Source organism: Epinephelus lanceolatus, chromosome 11 (assembly GCF_041903045.1).
Source record: "Epinephelus lanceolatus isolate andai-2023 chromosome 11, ASM4190304v1, whole genome shotgun sequence".
NCBI lineage: Eukaryota > Metazoa > Chordata > Actinopteri > Perciformes > Serranidae > Epinephelus > Epinephelus lanceolatus.
This window is the reverse complement of record NC_135744.1, coordinates 40,335,931-40,351,445: the sequence shown is the minus strand read 5'-3', so window position 1 is coordinate 40,351,445 and position 15,515 is coordinate 40,335,931. Positions and strand designations below refer to the sequence as shown.

General features: G+C 42.4%; 1 protein-coding gene across 3 annotated transcripts in view; it reads right to left on the bottom strand.

The window, feature by feature from the left end:
• sgcd (sarcoglycan, delta (dystrophin-associated glycoprotein)) overlaps positions 1 to 15,515 on the bottom strand; it is a 472,390-nt gene that overhangs the window by 135,214 nt on the left and 321,661 nt on the right. For all 3 annotated transcript variants that reach the window (XM_033634701.2, XM_078172632.1, XM_033634692.2), the window contains one exon: positions 2,988 to 3,089. In XM_033634701.2, the coding sequence (XP_033490592.1) occupies positions 2,988 to 3,089 (102 nt within the window). The remainder of the gene's footprint in view (positions 1 to 2,987; positions 3,090 to 15,515) is intronic.

Here is a 15,515-nt window from a genome sequence, read left to right as displayed (position 1 = left end):
CGCACTGTTTTGGCAAAATCTGGACTTCATTTCAATATGAACATTTTCACCGTGCCATGATATTACACTGCAAACATGTTGTGCTTGTGTGAGTCAGTGTTGAACTTGGCTGCTTCCTTCCCGCGTATCACAGCCTGTCAAAATATGCTCGCTGGCTTCCCATCTCTCTGGTTCTAATTCAGACCTCCTCCATCTGTCTCCCTGTTTCTGTCCCTGGAACTACTGCTTCTTCTTCTTCTCTCTCATTCCTCATCTTCATGCTTGCTCTTCTTTGTTTTGCTACCTCGCTCTCTCATGCTCATCTCTGCTTCCCTATCTCCATCGCTCATCCTCCCTCAGCTTGCGTAAGGTCCTAGACAGCAGAGATAAAGCGCGCTGCTCTCTTGCATTATCAAGCCATCCGTCCACTACCTGCACACAGCTATTATTACCGCCAGAGTATAGACAGAGGAGAGAGTGCATATCACTTTATCGTGCCCATCTCTCCATTTCTGTGACATCTCTCGGCTTGGATACTCCCCCTGTAGCTGTAATACGGACGGCAGGAAGCACATCCGAATGTTAATTGTGTAAACACGGGACCTCAGACACATTTTGCATTTGGTTCAGTTAATGATTTCCTGCAAGAAAACGGATGCTGTGGCTCGGTGCTGCACAGTGGAGAAAGAAAGTTGCTAACACTGCCAGGGTTGTTGCATGCCTTTCTTTCCCCACCGAGGAGCACTGATGGGGCCATATGGTGCTTGTCATGATGTCGTGTCTTATCTTCTCGTCTTGCCTCATCTTCTTGTCTTGTTATGACAAGAAATGAAAATACATGATGAGAAGATATGATACAACATGACAAATCTTCTCTTGTTATGGCATGAAATGGCACAAAACATTCTTGTTTGTTTTTTATTTTTTCAGGATATGAAATTATATGAAATTATGTAAATGTGAAATGTCTTGTTATGACATGACACAGTATGTTCTGGTCTCAATATGACATTTCTTGTGGCATGCAGTGGCGTGGCCTGATTCCAAATCAGATTTTAAATGACTGATTTGTCTAACATTGTTTTGTTATAACATGACATGATGTGATGTGGCGTGACATGATTTGATTTGTTATGACTTTCCTTGGCGTGATTTGTCTCGTGAATGTGACTGGATGGCCCAAGTCCTTGCTGAAATCTGTTCCTTCACAAGATCAGAATCATTTATCCATCCACTTATCTGCAACCGGGTCGCGGGGGCAGCAGGCCGAGCAAAGCACCCCAGACATCCCTCTCTCCAGCAACGCTTTCCTGCTCCTCCTGAGAGACCCCAAGGCTTTCCCAAACCAGATGACATATCTAATCCCTCCAGTGCGTTCTGGGTCTGCCCCAGTGCCTCCTACCAGTGGGACGTGCCTCTAACAGGAGGCGCCCGGGAGACATCCTGATCAGATGCCCGAACCACTTCAACTGACCCCTTTCAACACGAAGGTGCAGTGGCTGGATGTCTGAGCTCCGCACCCTATCTCTAAGGATGAGCCCTGCCAGTCCATTGTATTCACAATCTCATTCTTTTGGGTCACTACTCAAAGTTCTCGAGCATAGGTGATGGTTGGGATCTCGATGGACTAGTAAATCGAAGGCTTCACCATCAGACTCAGCTCCCTCTTAACCACGATAGTACAGCGCAGCGGCTGCACCACACCCCTATCCATCTCACGCTCCATTTCACCCTCTCTCGTGAACAAGACCGTGAGATACTTGAACTCCTTTTCTCGAGCCAAAGGAGTTAAAAACCAGAGCTAATACCAGAATAATATAGGACAACAAACTGACACTGACCCTCTTCAGCCCTCTACGGTCGCATACCCAGGGTTCATTCCAAAAACCCTGCATTTGCTCCTGATTTATCGGTCACTGTACATTCCAGTCTAATCTTTGGGTCATGACTGTGAAAACTGCATCGCAGGCACAAGAAGCTAAAATGACTTTTCTTGGCAGCGTATCTCAGCTTGGTCTTTGGGGCAAGATGTCAGGGACAAGCTTGCACCACAACTGTTGCCCCTCAGCTTGAAACAATTGCCTCCCTGTGGAGGTTTTCTGAGAGGAGACACATGGGCACTAGACCAATGACATATGCTGTCTGACCTGGGAACACCTCAGGATCCCCCAGGAAGAACAGACGTAGAAAAATATGAGCTACTCGGCTTACTCCGCTGACTCTGTAACCGGACCCAAATATGTAGCAGGAAATGGATCAATGGTTTTCTGCTAACTGTGTGGGAACATGTTGCGTCATGTCCTTCCACAGCAGGTGTGTCGGGATGGTGTTAAAGCGTCTGCAAACATAATTTAAGCTTTGTTACAGCAACATTTAGACACTTAATGGAATCAATACCAGTGGTGAAAGCAGGTGGAGGGGGAGCACTTGTTGTTTGATGCCTCCAGTACAAGTCCCTACAGGATTGTCTCACATGCTTCATCCACTGTGTGAGGTGTCGGCTCCGAGACTCAGATTCACACCATCACACTCACAGTCATTAGTCACTCATCTCTTCACACCATCACACCCTGTCACCTAATACAGTGTGTTGTCCTTCCCCCAGTGTTAGACACTCAGTCTGTGCTTTGTGGCTAATCAGTGCTTGAAGAAAAAAGAACAATACTAGCAAGTCATTTACACCTACATTTAGGTAACAAAGGCAGCTGAAATGCTGTATGACACAGACAAACAGCTACTGTAATCATTGCTTATGCTGATTTTGCTGGCTCTGTACAACTCACTAGCTTTGGCTGTCTTTACAGAAAAGACATGCTCAGCAGACGCCAAACACAAACTGACCGCAAACAAACACCACTGCTTAAATAAAGGAATGCTTACTGGAGACAGAAAATCTGGCATCACCATCATTTATGCTACAAGCTCTTTCTCTGATATTACATTTTAATGTGGATCTGTCTAAAGTGAAAACAGCAGGGTATAAGTGTGTCTTTCTGTGAGTGACTTACTGGTTTGGATTGGATTTCTTTGGCATAGAGGGGTTGGAGGAACTCAGAGTCCCCTTCCAGTTTCAGGCCCTTCTCTGTTATTCTCAGGTTGCCCATGCCGTCCTGTGAGGAACAAAGACACAGTCACAATTAATTCATAGTCTGGTCACGAATATGTGTCTGTAAAAGCATGACTATCATGACAGCACCTGACAGTTTGACACATTGAACCACCAATCAGTCACAAATGATGATTGGAAACAGTATTGTCATCACAGAGATAAAACCAAGATAAAAGTAATGCCAACTTTTAATTGTGTTTTCTCAATTTTTGTCCTGTTTCTTCCACCGTTATTAACATCAAGGATGAGCCAATGCAGCACTTGTAGGCAAGCCAAGACTCCTCACAACATTTCCTTCAAGTATTTCCTGCCAATATGGTGCAGCACCATGAACATTCATCGCTGGCTGGGTCTAACACCTGCCATTTTATTTCTGACACCTGCATTTTGATAACACCTGTTATTTATCTACGTGGCAAGATTGCTGCGTGGGGAAAAATTAAACTTAATATCACACACGCCTGATGTTGTGAGGGAAGATGTTATTTTGTTACGCACTCGCAGATTACCAGGTACAAACTCACTGAACACTGTACACAGACCATATTAGACTCATTACATAGTCTCCCTAGTTGATCAGCTGCCCTAATCTCTTTTAATCTTCTTTAATGCAGAGATAGTGGTTGGTGCTTGACTTCTTGCATTAGTAGTACAAACTGATCTATTGGCAAACATGGTGTATACGTTGAATACATAAACAGGGCTGGGCTGGGAAAATGCAAGAGACTATGTTGTTTGAAATTTAAAGGTATACTTCACCTCAAAAAACACATTGGGTCTCATTCATGAAACATGAGCAGAAGGAATTTGTGTGTAAACTGTTCGCAGAAAGAAATTTACGTGCATGTCCGCATTCATCAATATTTTAGTAGCTCCGATCTTTTCGTAGCTACTAACAAAATCTACTCCTGCTCCTGACCACTCGTAGTGCTTGTGTAAATTTAGTAAAGCACATAAATGTTGCTTGTCACTATTGGAAATTACAATTTTAATTCGTATTGCGCTCTGTTATGTACACAATACACAGATGCCTTTGAAACACGTAATCTAAACATGACAAAATATTAAAAATATAACACATTTAGTTAAATCAGTTGGCAATTAGCAGGTTTAAGATCAAGATTAGGTTCACGGTTGTGAATTATCTATGTAAATCGACTCAATAGATTACACGTTCTTTCTACATGTTGAATGATGATAATAAAAATATCTGTAAGGACAGCCGGATCACAGCCTCTTCGGCCTCGGTGCCTGGGTTCAGCAGGGGCAGCAGGTGGTGGAGCCACGAAGGAGCACGCGCCAGCTGAAAGAATTATTTGAGACAACATGTTTTTTTTTGTTTTTTTTTGTGTGATCATTTGAATAAATAAATCTGATTTGAAAAATGTTTAATTTACGTTGTATTAAACAGAGCTTTAGGCTATTAAGATTCAAATAATTTGAAGACGATACATACAAACTGCTGTAGGCTATATGTTATCCATATCATTTGTTAAAATAAATGTTAAATAGCTCTACATTCCGACAGCCATCACTGATTTAGAGTTTATCCATTACCCACAAAACATCTCTGGTTTCCTGTTCCCACTTCATTCAAAACCCCACAAATGAATCTTCTGTTTGTTTGGTGACCGCTGTATTTTTTGTGTGTGTGCTTATGCGTTTCTTTGCCTCCAGTTTCATATCAAACCATTTACGCTTCACCTCTGACATGGTTCTTTGTACCACGGAGACAACATTAACAGCATCTGTTACCTCCCTCCAGGCCTTCACTTTGCCTGTCCCTGTCACACTACTACTAACTGAAGAAAATAAAATGTTTTTTCTTAAGTCCACTTCACCCAAAATTATTTCGATCTCCGCTTTGGAAAAATTCTTTTTTCCTTCTCTCTCTTTCTTTCTTTGTGCCATGACTGACAGGTCGACTGGATGCACCTACACCTCCTTATATGGTGGTCATTGGCTATTCATGGGCGGGGATTTATGCTAATTGCTGATTACCGGGAGCTCGCTGTCACTTTACGATGGATTGGCATTCATGATCATACCCACGTGTTTACGATCAAATCTGAGTTTCCCGTGGCGTTCCTGAATCCGGAGTAGGTTTTTAGTAGAGTAGGCTTTTATGTGCAAATCTACACACAGATTTACTCACTTTTCCTGAATGAGACCCCATGTGTGTACTTATTACTCACCCAGTGTCAGGGTGAATTTGTAAAGGAAACTTTGTTTCTCTAGCGTGCCTCAATGGTTAATGAAGAATCCAAACACACAGAAAGTTAGCTTGTTTGTGTTATTGTGTGATTTTTAAAGGGTTTATTCAGGTTAACCAAAGCCACACAATAACATCAACCTGCTACTGATCAGGGCAGCGGTATACCGGCAGTTCCCATGTTCATGTCAATTGAGTCTGGCTTTGAAGAGAGCATAGATGTTTCACTCTCAGTTCAGTTCCCTGGCAACAGAAAGGGCCGTCTCTTTGGGCAGTACTGAGCATATGACTGAATAAATGAGACTTGGATTATACTGCACGAGTTGTGTGGGAGTTTGTAAACAGATGTTTTATTTTAGTTCTGCTGTAGTTAAATGTAGTTGCGTAGGACTTCAATTCATCAAGAGTTTTCCTCAGTTTTTGGATTCTTCGTCCACCGATGAGAAAAACATTTTCTTCATGAATTAAACGCAACACTTGGTCAGTAAATTGATACAACAATGGTTGTTTGGGGGGTGAAGTATTGCTTTTAAGACTAAATATTGCACTATATATTCAAAGAAACACAGACATTAATGCAAACTGAGAGCTTAGAGGCATTCTGTTGTGCTAATCATGTAAACAGTACTTGCATATGGTAAATGGACCTGCATTTATATAGCGCCTTTCTAGTCATCCGACCACACCACAAGTCACATTCACCCATACATTCATACATTGGTGGCCGAGGCTACCACACAAGGTGCCACCTGCTACTACTACTCAGTTTTAACACACTCACACACATGGAACAGCCATTGGGAGCCATTTGGGGTTCAGTATCTTGCTCAAGGATGCTTTGACATGCAGACTGGAGGAGGTGGGGATCGAACCGCTGATCTTTTGATTGGTGGACGACCCACTCTACCTCTGAGCCACAGCCACCCCATATAGGGGGAGGTTCATGTCAATTTTGTACAATATGATATCTAAAATGTTGCATCTAAAGGGCCAGTGTGTGAGATTTAGGGGGATTTAGCGACGTCTAGCTGTGAGGATTGCAGACTGCAACCATCTGCAACTTCTCCTGGCAAAAATTCCTTCACTTTTCATTGTTCAGGAAGTTTTTAGCAGCAGCTGACTTACCCAAAACAAATGAACCCAGTGATTTAAACCGGTGCTGCTCATTGCAAATGGGCTTCCAACTATGGGAATGGCCCTATTTAGAGTCAGTGTTTGGTTTGTCTGTTCTGGGCTACTGTAGAAACATGGTGGTGAACATGGCGATGTCCATAAATGAGTGCCTGCTCCCTGTTTAGATATAAGCGGCTCATTCTGAGGTGAGGAACTTTTTTTTTCAGGCGATTAGACAGACTGAAGAAAATATAGTTATTATATCATATCCATTTCTGCCAATATATCCCCCTAAATCCTACACACTGGACCTTTAATAGTCTCAATTGATAGTAACTCTAATAAACACAGCAGGTTGATACTGAGCTTTGATATCTACAAGGATGTGCTGTGTACAGAATGATTCAATGTGCCAAACTCCAACATCACATCCAGTTCAAGAGCTTCTTCATCTGACTGACTTGAATTTTACCGACTGACTTCATTTTATGGTAAAAATAACTTCATTATAACTTCAACAAGAAAGTTGAGTCAGAACTGCATGTTTAACTCTGAAGTTAACACTTCTACATTTTGTCCTTGTTTACTTTTTCAGACAAGCACCCAAAGCATAAATTTAGTTTTTCTCTCTGGAAGCTAAGCTCATTTAAAGACGGCAAACCACCAAATGCTTATGCATGTTGTATTTGGTAAATGTAGTGAAGCGCTTTAAAGTGGCAGCAGGCATAGAATATTATTTCATAAAACTGGGTAAATAAATTAATGTAGGAACAACCCAGAGGCTAGAAAAGTCCATTTGACAAGCCGGTCAGTAAATGAAAGTCTCCAATTGCCAAAACCAGACATGCTTCACTTGAACTCACAAAATACAGTCAAGGTATCTAAGAGTAAGGCGTTGTCTTTTATTTACATTGTTTTTTTTCTTTATTGCTCTCTTCAAATCTTATAAAAACAAGAGAATACAGTGCAGGCACTTGACAGCCAGCCAAAGGTATTGCAGCAGTTTTACAGATGCTTCCATTGTCTCAGTCTGTAGAACAGCAGCAGACCAAAGGATATTAACCAGCAATGATAAGAGGAGATTGGCTCAGGGGCTGCTTTGATTCAAATACAACTAGCAAGGCTGACCCTTCACTTTCCATCCAGTCAATATATATATATTAAATAAGATCACCCGCTGGATCGTTTCAAAGATAAGAGACATCAATGTGATAGAAGAGTAAGAAAAGGGAAGAAAAAAGCGGTTTATCTGCCCATGTGATCTTCTCTCGCAAAGACTTTTTTTGTTTTCCGCCGTCTTTTGATCCCTCAGGCTCTGACGAGCAAATGGAGATCAAGACCCTTTGAAATCCCAAAGTAACTGAGGACTGTTTTCAAGCCTCCTTCATGTAATCCTTCCCCCCACTGTGTAAAACATATTAAAATTCTGGCACTGTTGTGGCAACAGGGGGGTTAGTCCTGGACGTGTTGCGATTGTCAATGATCCCCAGGTGGAAATCAGCAGGCCTGTCAGGGAAGGCCAGCAGACGTTATTTAAACTCAATTTCCGACACTTTGATGACGAAAATCAACTGTAAGAAAGGAGACGTATATCTTCCCAACTTGGAGGTTCTCACCAGAATAATCTTAAACACCGTTCTTCTTCACAGACGTGTTGATTTCTATCAGAGATGCCCACAGATTCATGCGGTCCCTCTTCACTGAAATGTACAGCACACTCTGTATTTCATTCCTCCCACTGGCTAGTTCATATCTTTGTCTGGATAATCGCTGAGGATGCATAATAGCTGAAAAGTAATGTTGTGCTTCAGCCTGTATCTCCTCCTCTCCATTTCACACTCCTTTTTTTCTCCGTCGAGATAAGTCGTACTACACACTTACAAAGAACTGAATTTCAGAAATTCTACCTGAACACTTGAAATACGGCCCTGAATCAGGCCTGTTTTACAAAGAAATAACTGTACTAGTTTTATAATGGCATAATAACAGAGGGAGACATTTAGTTTTTTTTTCTTTCACATGTAAGAGCCATCTCCCAACAGCCATAATGGGTGCCTTTGTCCAGGGGAGAACTGAAAATAATAGCGAATGCACAGTAGCTAGATGAGAAAAAAGGAGGGAACCTAAGAAAAGTTATGACAAGTGTCAGGAACAGAAAGGAACAGTCATTCAGGATACCAATGGAAGTTATTAAATATCTGTAAAGTGAAGATGCAGCCACCCTCAGATGCACTGGAAGCTCTGGGAGTTCTGGAAACCTTTTTCATCTCTCATCCATCCATATTACTGGAGCATACTCATATTCGATAACTGCATTAAGCGCTGTCACTTTGAGCTACACGGTGTTGACTTTAAAAGGCAAGGAAGCCATTTTGTTTCAGAGGGTTTGACTGTATTATTGCCATGGGGAGAGACACATACACTGCACTAATTCTCTCAGCTACATCCAGTACTGATGCACTGACCAGTAGTGCTAGATATGTCCATATCTGGTTGATTAGATGTGTTTGAAGTGAAAGATAGCTCTGCTTATTTGGTGAAAAACACATTGCCTTTGTCATAGCCTCACAATAAAAGGATCCCTCCGGTTCACTGGCAGAATGCTTTTAATGTGAAGCAGCAACAGCAGGAAAGGTTCGATTTGTATCAGTACCAGCTTAACCCGGCTCCTATACGGATGAAAAGTACAAACAGGAACACCAGAGGGAAACTAAACTCCACACCACAGAGATTCAGGTAGAAGCTACAAAAATACTGAGAGCTGAAGACAGAGAGACTCTAAAACAAAGCTTGCTCTCCGGACTCCAGCAGACACACAGGTTTAGCTGCTGAGAACACAGCTGAGGCCAGAGGTTGGTCGGCCCTGCTAACAAGCAGGACCACAGTGGTGCGGCTTGGTGTGGCTAGCGCCTGCTGTGAAGCTTTGATGGAAAGGGATATCATCACGGATTGGCACGGCACGGCGCGGCTGAAGCCGACAACCCAGGGCCGTGGAAAAACTTTAAAAGGTAGACTGTTTGACTGTTTCAGCACCATGGAGAGAGGCACATGAGGAGGCTGTGGCTGTACACAGCCTCTCACAACATATTGATTATATAGCGCGCTATATCTATCCTCCTGTAACGGAGATATGACAGGAATCATGACAAACAGACTTATTTTTTTTTCTGGGAAAATACATAACTTTAAGTATTATAAGCCATACAAACAATAAGATATGTCACCCAAAGAGAAATCCTGATAAGTGTGGCAAAAGTCACAAGGAAAACACATCTAAGATTGTAAGATAATGGTGCCATAAAGGGTGCCAGCACACTGTTTATTTTGTTTAACTTAATACAGCTGCATCCGTCAGTCAAATCATAATCTCCATCTCACTGAAAAACTGCAATTAGACTGAAGAAAAACAAAACACTGAGCACAGCTGCACTGTTTCCACTTTCTACTCTAGTCAGAATTCTCTCTTTTCATTCTCTGCAGTGAGCAGCGCGCTGCAGCCGGCACAGCAAGGCAAGCAGCCATGAATAATTCAGGACGGCTCTTACATGGACAGAGGCCTCTGAACACTCAGGTGTGCCTCCTTACCTTCCCTCTCCTCTCCTCTTCCTCACCAGCTGCCTTTCATCCTCTTTATAATCCTCTCCCTTGTTCGGTCCCATTGCGTATCATCCTGTTTGTCAGTTTTAGATTCCTCTTGCCCCATCTCTTTCTCCCCCTTCTCTGTCTGTCTTCTCTCACCCCCCCCCCCCCCCCCCCTCAAAATCCTCCCCTACTTCTTTCTCTCCTGCCACCTGTTTCGCCTTGAATCTCCCATCCTCTGTCGCTTTAGTTCAGCTGAAAGATGTTTCAATTCAAACTGCACAAACTCAATTGCTGTCTGAGCAAAACTACAAATAACAGATTATGTCATGATTCAGATAGCAGTCATTACAGTGACAATAATCCTAATAACACTTTAATAATACCACTCAATCACTAACGCAAACATAAACATACATATTGCTGCCAAGACTTCACCAACTTTCACTCCCTGTGAATCCCACTTTTAAATCTAATGTGCAGATTTATTGAGCACATTAATCCTCTTCATAGGAACAACCTCTGTGTGGTTGAACTGCATTAAACAGAAAGGTACATGCATTCGTTTCAGCTACGTGTACTGTACCTAATAAACTGGCAATGGAATGTATGTCCTAATCCAATCAGTAGATTGAAATTTTATGAGCAATTTTATGCTCCAAAGGTGTGTCATCCATTCATCCATTTATTAAACTGCCTATCCTGTTCTGTTCAGAATCTATTCCTTTCTAATCCTGCAACACTGACAGATATCAGCACACACAAGGCAAGAGGCAAGATGCAGCCTGGATAGATTGTATCCTGCCTTTCATCAGTATGGGTGCCTTTATATGGCGTCAGGTTTGCAGCATTCATGACCAGAATTTACCTCTGACAGCTGACTGACTAGCATTTAGCAATTTTGTGTGGGGGGATTTTCTGAAAGCTTAGAATTCAAAAGTTTTAATTCTTAACTAAATTACTTTTGTTGTCAACATTTTCATTGTTTGATGATAATGAAATGCAGGAACCACACTGGGCCCTATTGTACAGCCAGCACAGTGTTATTATTGCTACTTTCAGACTGACTCAGTTGTCATTTTCACAGCCAGCACCGGCACTCTGTATGTAGCAAATGTGTTTGTGGCCATCTGTGCACCCATGGGTGTGTAGGTCTTAAAATCACATGTGGTCAGGCTTCTGTAAAGTTCATAACTAGAGAATTCAGTTGCGCAGCTTATGTGTCCTTTGATGTTTGCTGTAGTGACGTTCCTGCTCTTACTGCATTACTCAGCAGAAAACAGCTCACTTTTCTAATTTGCCAAATCTGTCATGCAAACAGCAAAGCTGCACGTGCAGCTGCACCTGGCTTTTCAAGGGAATGGGAGACGACATTCTGATTGGTTGAATTAGTGTTATGCTGTAAAAAACACCAATGATTAATTAAGGGACTAAATACAACCCCTTTGCCCCTTACACCTCACTTTAACCTCTCTAACTCTGCCAGGACACCGACGTCCTCGCTCCCTCCCTCCTCTGTTGAATGGTATCTCACAGGCGCACTACGTCATCAAACCATGTGATGTTTGGTGTTGCCAGATTCAGAAAGCTCTCGACTTTTCAAAAATAACATTGTTTTTCTTTTATTTATAATGGATTTCGCACCAGAGCAGCCTAAACACACAAAGTCCAAAAACACGATGAGTGGTGACAAGTCATGTCATGCCGTTTTTCGACGGGAAAAGTCAAAGGATTACTTGCGATCTTATGTGGAGCTGTTGGCAGGCACGTAGCTGGTTTATAAAAGGTAAGAGTTGATGATATTTTATGGTGTTAAACAACATCAGCTATCGTAATCACACCTGATTTCAATAAGGTACAATGTTTGAAGCTGGCTGAGTGTTGTTTGATCACTGATAGGACTGTTTTGAAGCAGAGTGACCGACTTGTCTTTTGGAGCTCCACCTGGATCTTTTCATGGAAAAAACACTGTAGAATGGTCATACTTTGAGCAGTCTTCTTCAAATTTGAAACAAGTGTTCACTGATAGTGTGCCTACAGCCCCACAGTGTCATTTACCTGCTCAGATGAAGCCACAGACAGTTATTCATCCTGAAAATCTTTTTTTTTTTTTTTTTTAAGGCAAAATCTTCAATTTTTTACTGACTTCAGAGGCCCATTACTCTGTCTCTGTATCACCTAGAGTGTTTCTGACACTTTCAAAAGAAACTTCAGGGAGTTTTCTTTCTGGCAAGACCTTGCATGACCATGCATGCATGTAGTCAGAGCAGTTCAGAAGCTACAGTCATTTTAATTTGGGTATGTCATTTTAGGCGTTTTTGCTTCAAAATGGGGGTGGAGTGCAAGAGTTAAACCCAGATTATGTGCCGTGTAATTAACAAAGTGGAGCTGGACATGCCCTAAATGCACTTGCACCATGCACTTTAGACCATGTGCTATACATTGTTTAAATAGCTCCCACAATCTTTAGCAGGTAAGTAATCCTTGTTGGTTGGTCCAGCTGCAGTGTTCTCACAACTTAAACCGATTGAATGCCAGCTTTATTATGTGTACTTAACTTCCCATGTTGAAAATACAACCCTGTGAGTCACATCTCAATATCACATGAATTACTTTTCATCCAGCACTTTGTGTAGTTTGAACTGTCCGTGTAATGACCACTGCAGTCTATAAGGGGTGTTAGCTCAGCCCGGCTCCTTGAATCCTTTTCTCCCTTTGCTTGTCTGAAGCTGTGAGAGATTTGAACATAATTCATCACACATATACCTAAGTTCCCCCTCGCACATTTCTCTCCCCACCTTAATCCCTTCCTTCCTCTCTTGTCCTCTCTCTTTCTCTCTCTCCAAAGCATTTGCTGAAACAAGTACTAAATTGATCTACACTCAACCCAGCATTGCCTCCACTCTCACAACTCTGTTAGCTTGATAGTTATTGGGAATTTATTGTGTTGGGGTGTGTACTTTGGCTTCTTTGTGAATGTGTGCTTCTAGGACTCATTGTGTATGCAGCCTGTGTGTGTGTATGTGTGTGCTAGACATGTGCGTGTGACCAGCCGCTCTGTTTACCTGGCTGTTTGTGGGTGTATGAGTGCAGGAGAAAACGTCTGTCTTGTAAATAACATTTGTGCCTTCAGTTCCCTCTGTTATTCTCCAGATTTATTTGGCTCAGCTGTGTGTGCTACAGCAGAGGCAGAGGGGGGTCGACAGCGAGGAGCGGTGCGGAGCAACATCAAATATAAGGACTGATGTAACACTGGATATTTGAATTGCTCTCTTCATATCTGTCCCTCTATCTGGATCCATTCCTGTTCCCCTATCTATACCATCTCTGTCTGCCTGTTGTCTCCCTCCATCTCCGTTTCTGAAGATGAGATCTCCAGAGAGCTGCGAGTCACTGTTGTCAATAATGTAGAGCTGTTGGCCTATTATTGAGCGTCTGCATCGATATGCATCAAGCCACCACCCGAGGCTAAAGCAAATATAGACGTCTTGATGCTTTGGGGAAAATATCACAAGGAGTCAGACTTTTTGCATACTGCATACCTAATCACACTTATGCATGTTAAAGGTAAGATCTATGTTTGGATACTCCTACACAGAGTGAGTTATTCTTGGATCAAGTGTTCAGAGTTTGGACAATTACCTGCAAGAGCATAAAAAAAGACCATAAAACTGCAAAATGTGCCCACAACATAAGGTCTGTTGCCAAAAACTATTTTAACAGTGTTCAAGTGGGTGGATTGTTTTTCAGTAAAACTTCTGTTCTGATTCTGAGTTTGTTGAGGGCTCTTGTAAACAAACAAGTGTTGACAATGTACTTCTATCACTCTGAACAAAAATGGTGCTAAACAATACCCATAAGTATTTTTGGCCCTGTTTTGCTGCTTTATGGCACCCATCTTTTAAAGGTGCTGCACAGTGTCTTTGTCAAATAGTGCTACATACCCCCATTAGAGGTGCCATATATACATAACATGAATGAGAGAATATGCTTCTTAATGAGACTTTCATAAAATATGAATGATTAATAATAATTTGTCACAAAATGTTGTCTTCAAAGATGCAGAATCGTGCACCAAATGCTAACTCCAAAACACATTACCCTTTATAAACCTGTAATATTTCTGTGCACATGGGGACAAAAAGAGAAGCCACTGTTTTAATGTGTTGTACTCTGGAAATAAACTGTTTATAGCCTACTTTAATGCAGCATTTTTCTTTCGGCAGTAAACTAAACTAAACTAAGCTGAAGAACCAGTGAAGAACCTCTAAAGATCAATGCAGGGGCCTTAAAAACACATTACCCCACGCCTAAGAACTGCTAAGAAACCAACACTTTTCTGTGTGTACAGTACACTATGGGTTTGGGATACAGGTGCTGTGTTCCAAAGCTAGACCTGAAAGACCCACCGTCATGGGCTGGGTCCTTCAGAGGGACTGACACCTGGTCTGAAGCAAAACTATGGTGAATGGCGAATATGCCGACCAGCAGTCTCACCCAAAAGGTCTACAAAGTGACTGAAACTTAATTGAAAGGATAATTGGTGTATGATTAGGCCTACATGCCTCGCCCTAACCATACCTGAATCATAGTTCAGTCAGGACCACTTTAATGAAAGAAAACTTTATTTCCATTTGTAGTATTATTTTATAAAGCCTAAGGCGGAGGAAGCACACCCCTCAGCCCTTCCACGCGCATACAAGTGAAGCCTGAAGCCAAAAGAGCAAATCTCCCTGCCCTTCAATGCGCCTACAGGGAAAGCCTTAAGTGGAGAGAGCACATCTCTCTGCCTTTCCATGCACAAATGAGGAAAGCCTAAAGTGGAGAGAGCAAACCTCTCTGCCCTTCCATGCACCTACAGGGAAAGCCTTAGGTGGAGAGAGCACACCTCTCTGCCCTTCCATGCACAAATGAGGAAAGCCTAAGGTGGAGAGAGAGCAAACCTCACTGCCCTTCCATGCACCTACAGGGAAAGCCTTAGGTGGAGAGAGCACACCTCTCTGCCCTTCCATGTGCCTACATGGAAAGCCTAAGGCAGGGAGAGCAGCAGCAAAGAACCCCCGGGAACAGAACAGAGCAGTATCAGTGACAAACAGAGATGACATTGATAACGCAGACGCAACATGAAAAGGAGGAGCTGGGTGGAGCAGAGAACGCAGCAACAGTAGGCAGGCCAGAGCAGTTTAAACAGGGCATCCTGAATGAGATTTGCCAATTGGTTGCATAGAAAGGAATCATGTGATCTATCAGCTGACTGCCTTCCATCAATCAGTTGATTGGGCTGCTTGAGATCAGCTGATGTACCTGAGATGTGAACTGAGCTTGACATTGTGTCCTGCCTAAGCTAACACTATCCTCAATGTTATTTGGCATAACTACAGTGTTCCCCTATATGTAACCATGTCATCGCGCCATGCACAATTATTGTAGAATGCAAGAATAAAAACAAAAAACAAGTTAGCATTGGACATATAAAACCTGTTATCAAATGTTTTCCAGGGATTTGCACAATCGCCCACTATT